The sequence below is a fragment of the Anolis sagrei genome, chromosome 6 (genome assembly GCF_037176765.1).
Source record: "Anolis sagrei isolate rAnoSag1 chromosome 6, rAnoSag1.mat, whole genome shotgun sequence".
Taxonomy (NCBI): Eukaryota; Metazoa; Chordata; class Lepidosauria; order Squamata; family Dactyloidae; genus Anolis; species Anolis sagrei.
In genome coordinates this window covers 25,458,775-25,464,087 of record NC_090026.1, presented here as the reverse complement: position 1 = coordinate 25,464,087, position 5,313 = coordinate 25,458,775, and the positions used below count along the sequence as shown (strand labels likewise).

General features: G+C 42.5%; 1 protein-coding gene across 1 annotated transcript; it reads right to left on the bottom strand.

Annotated features, from left to right (window-relative positions):
• Window positions 1-4,341: 4,341 nt before the first annotated feature.
• Window positions 4,342-4,944, bottom strand: LOC137097420 (olfactory receptor 14C36-like). The gene has a single exon (XM_067470516.1). The coding sequence runs from the start codon at window positions 4,942-4,944 to the stop codon at window positions 4,342-4,344; it is 603 nt and encodes a 200-aa protein (XP_067326617.1).
• Between the last annotated feature and the right edge of the window lie 369 nt (window positions 4,945-5,313).

Below are 5,313 nucleotides of genomic sequence, written 5' to 3'. Positions count from 1 at the left end.
ATGTCGGAAACCAAAAATGCGCGGTGTGAGGTATCGTTATTGGCTAATGTCACCAATTCACTCACGCGTAGCTGCAAAACATGCATTCCACGCCGCCGCCTGATATAAAAACTATTCATAATATGATGTGTGGGGAACATGGCTCAAGGGCCGGGATCTGAAAATCCTCCTAAAGCCGCAACGCAAGTAATTTGCTGCAGCTCTGTAAGGCTAACTTTCCAGCCAGCAACTAAGCGGACCCGCTTTGATCGGGCTGGGGCCCTTTTGGAACATTAACCTGTCCTGGGTTCCTTCTACTGAACTGGGCGCCTCTTGGCCCACCTCTTGTGGGTTTTCCCTTGTAACAACTATTGGTTGCGTGGTTACCCTGGCATATTGCACAGGCGTGCTGATATTTACAGTCATCGCGGGCGCAAGCTCCCTGGGCCGACAAGTATAAAGCGCCAGTAAAACAAATTGACAATGTTTTATCACTTATATATATAGGGCAATGCATAACTGCTTAAATCTGTGCCTAACCGACTCTTATATAGTTATAACGTAATAGTCCGAGGCTCACCCTAAGCTCGCCCTTCAAGTGACCCACTGTTCAAGCAACTAATATGCTATTTACTTGTGTTTGCTTTACCTAAAGGCAGAGCTCTCAAAATGCCATGCAAGGGAAGCCAAGGCTAGACCGGGCATCTTGATGAACTCCCATTTGCATTGCTTCTTGCTGCGAGGTTATCCCAAGTTGTGGCTGACATCAGGAGCTCACCCCACACCCAAGTAATCAGAGCCTATCGCTGTGCCTATTGATCTATTCACATTTGCATTAAGTCTCACTGTGAGGCTATCGCAAGCTGGAGCTAACATCAGGAGCTCACCCCACACCCACGTAATCAGCGCCTATCGCTGGGCCTATTGATCTTTCACATACCCTTTTGTCTTTGCAGCTGTTGTGCTGGGCCTCCCTGTCGAAAGGGCTGACTCTCTTTAGTGTTTTGTATAGTATGGCCGCTATCGGCCTTCTCACCAGAAACTGCTCTGGTTGTATTCATTACCTCCATCCACAATTGACTGTCGATGAGGTCCCATCGCTTGTTTAGGCATCGTGGCAGCCTCAGAACAAAAGCGGCTATCGTAAACAAGCCACGCCTGACCAGTGTAGTTGACATATGCCCCATATATTAGATTTTGATATTTAAACAAGGCCTTGGCCCTGTAATCCTTTAGGGCCGCCCACATTCTTCTTCGGCGCCATCCTGAAAGGAAAATAACCAGTGACTGTGTCAATAAGTATATAGCGCCAGTATAACAAATTGACGAAGACTTTGTCCCTTATATATATCTAAACATATAGGGCAACACGTTTGCATTGAGTCTTGCTGTGAGGTTATCACAAGTTGGAGCTGACATCAGGAGCTCGCCCCGCACCCAAGTAGCCGGAGCCTACCATTGGGCCTATTGATCTACTCCCATTTGCATTGAGTCTTGCTGTGAGGTTATCACAAGTTGGGGCTGACAACCGGAGCTCACCCGCACCCCAGTAGCCAGAGCCTATCGTTGGGGCCTATTGATCTACTCACATTTGCAATTAGTCCCACTATAAGGTTTACATAAGTAGAGGCTAACCGCGGGAGCTCGCCCCCCTATACCAACCCAGGTCTGCCACTGGGCTTATTGTTCTAGTCATTTTCCTTTTTGAGTATACAGGCCGACTGTAAGGCCAACCTAATTTGGGGCTAACCAAGGGAGCTCACCTGTAGCAACTGGCAAAGACTGTACCATTGGGAGGTCACATAAGTTAAGGCTCCCATCAGGAGCTTGCAATACTTATGGCCAGGGCCCGCGACAGGGCTTATTGATCCCTTCCCATTTGACTTCATTGCTGGATCTAACAGCAGGAGCTCTCTCCCTGATCCATTTTTTTTGGTATCAGAAGCTGGATCTAACAGCAGGAGCTCCCCCTCTGATCCTATTTAAAATAATAATATTTATTTATTTATTTATTTAGGTATCAGAAGCTGGATCAAACAGCAGGAGCTCCCCCTCTGATCCTATTTAAAATAATAATTTTTATTTTATTATTATTATTATTATTAATTTTTTTTTTGGTATCAGAAGCTGGATCAAACAGCAGGAGCTCCCCCTCTGATCCTATTTAAAATAATAATTTTTATTTTATTTTATTTGGTATCAAAAGCTGGATCTAACAGCAGAAGCTCTCTCCCTGATCCATTTTTTTTTGTATCAGAAGCTGGATCAAACAGCAGGAGCTCCCCCTCTGATCCTATTTAAACTAATAATTTTTATTTTATTTTATTTTAATTTTTTTTTGGTATCAGAAGCTGGATCTAACAGCAGGAGCTCTCTCCCTGATCCATTTTTTTTTGGTATCAGAAGCTGGATCTAACAGCAGGAGCTCTCTCCCTGATCCATTTTTTGGGAGCTGTGGCTAACATCGGGAGCTCGCTCTGCTCCCAAATAAGAACTATCGACCTTAGGTCAGCAACCACTGTAGCCAAGGGTATAACTCCCCTATTACCTGTGTATATTTAACATCATACCTACTACATATAACACGCATCCGGCCCAAAATAAAGTAATTGAAATAACTTTCACTTTCATTTTGCCCCATGTGGCAAACAAAATTGGGCCTATCCTAAAATGGCGGCCGCCCCATCTCCCACAATGGCCTCCATCAACGGCCCGGACGGCGCCCAAAATTGACGCTGCGAGCTAGCCGCATGCCAAGCCGCCCAGCTCCAGGCCCCTGGCCACGTGGGCCCTTGTTTGCCATAACCAAGGCCTCTGTGAAGGGCCCTGAAGGGCCCAGCCTTCGTCCGGGAGGGGTGGGGGGTGGGTGAAGCCTACCTCCCCCAGGACCCCTGTACAGACCTGTAGATGCTCTTCTTATCCCCTTAACCTCTTTTCTTCTCTTCTTTGCCGGACCTCTTCAGACTTCTTGTCTTCGCTCTTCTCTGCGACCTCTCTCCCCAACTTCCAGGCGTGGAATGAGCCTGGGAGGGCCTGGCCTGTGTTAGCAGGCCACGCCCCCGGATGTTCTGGAGGGTTCCTCCAGAACTCCTCCCTGCCTCGTGTGAGGCAGACAAATGTTTTTTCTCTCCCCATTTCTTGGGGAGAGGAAAACTGTTCTAACATTGGCACTAGTAGCTATCTATTGATCAACAAACAGCACAAATACACATTAGATTAGTATCACTCATAAGATTAGTATCCCCTTGGAACATTTTGAGCCACACGACAATGAACAATCTATTCATTGCTTTGGTCTACATTACTATCATGTATACAGATAGCACAGACACATATTTGCCACAAAAATGATAGCAAGATGCCAAGAAAGAACATCATTTAAGGCATTTTAGGCTTCTTGAGATTTTACTCCTTTGAGTCGGGCACACCTGATCACAAGTCATTGCGTCCATTCCCACTCCCATCTAAGGTGTTTTCTTCCATATTTAAAACAAAAATTAACAGTGAATAAGCAAGTCAAATATTTCTGATTTAAACAATAAGGCAATGATAAAAAGAACATTAAAAAAACTAAGAGGGCATATAATTGAAAACATATTCTTTATTATCCCAAAGCATTCCAAATTAATGGAACAATGAAAAGATCAATGAAATAACAAAGCATTTTCAATCAGAGATTCCAATGAGAAAAAAACCAGAATAAATCATCAGTGTCTATAGATAACATAGGTACTGTCCAGATTGGTATAAAGCAGTATGCATTCACAAATGCCGGCTGAATAATTTCTTTGTCAGTTGCACATTGATTGCACACAGATCAAGGCTGCACAGGCCTAACTGAAGAGCATAGCCACTGTACAAGTAACAATTAGTGTTGGGGCTATCACAGAGTATTTTGCAGTTCACAAATGAAATGTATGTGATAATCCCCAAGAATACATTAATGTTACAACTTCCATTCAATGGGAGCCTAATTGTGAAATGGTGGAAGGCAAAGGAGTCCATGGAGACCCAGGAGTCGTGAGAGGAAGAAGAAACAGAGAAAGATAGACAAAATACAGTGGCTCAAATTAATGGAAAAAGGAATAAGGGGGGAACATAATGATTCAAATAGATAAGAGATAGATTTCTGTGTGGTTGTGTGAAATCAGGCGATGTACTTGGCTGCATGGTATCTACTAGTGTAGGGAAATATGAGTGAGAATATGTAAAAAAAATGAAAAAGTAGAGTGGAGAAAAAGAAACCCCTAAGACAGAATGAATTTTCATGTTTAAATGCACATTTTATATTTTAGAGTTACTCCCTAAGAGAAAAACATTAACACGTGAAAGATCATGCGAACCAGTTGTCACATAATGACCTTAAAGATGGTTTTGGAGGAATGAACTGCAAATAACACTTTCTTCAAAGCATTCTTGATCTCTTTGTGGAATTTCACAGAAGAACTGGTTGACAGAATTAGAACAGAAGGTATTCACAAAGGTGCCACTGGTGTGCAAAATGACATAAATTAGACTTATAATCAACCCAACAAGTAACATCTTAACACAGGCTGCCTTGTTCATGATTCTCTCATAATGGAGTGGGTTGCAGATTGCAACGTGGCGATCACGTGCCATTATATTGAGGAGAACAAAATCTGATGCTATGAAGAAAAGGACAAAGAAAACTTGAGCCACACATCCAGAATAAGATATTGACCTGTCATTCATGAGGAACATAGCCATAGATTTGGGTATTGTGACAGAAACCGAACCAATGTCCATCACAGCCAAACAGAAGAGAAAAAGGTACATGGGGGAGTGCAGCTGGTAGTCTGTCAGAATTGCAATGATGATGAGAAGATTCCCTATCAATGCAATGAAGTACATTACTAGAAAGACAAAAAAGTGTAATATTTGCAGTCCTCTGATATTTGAGAATTCCAGCAGAAGAAAACTGGGTGTAGAAGAGTGATTGTACATGTTGTTTTCAGTTCATATATAACACCTATAGATAGAAGAAAACATGAATTTTTAAGCTGTTGGTAGAGCTGAAATTTGACCAAGCACTCTAAAAAACCTAAAAATATACAAGATTTATTTTGCCACATCAGTAGTGAAACAATTGTGCTTGTTTGTTGCCCCAGAGATGTTAAGAGAGTTACACTAGACATTTTAAGAAGAGGGCCAGTTGACGGACCCTCAGACAGTTGGGGGATTGAACTATAGTTTGAAAAAAACACAAATGAATTAATATGCACACTGAAATATCTTATTTGTAGAACCAAAAACTGTGAAGGAGCAATACAATATTTAAAAGGAAGAAGTATTTTAACCAACATAAATGTACCA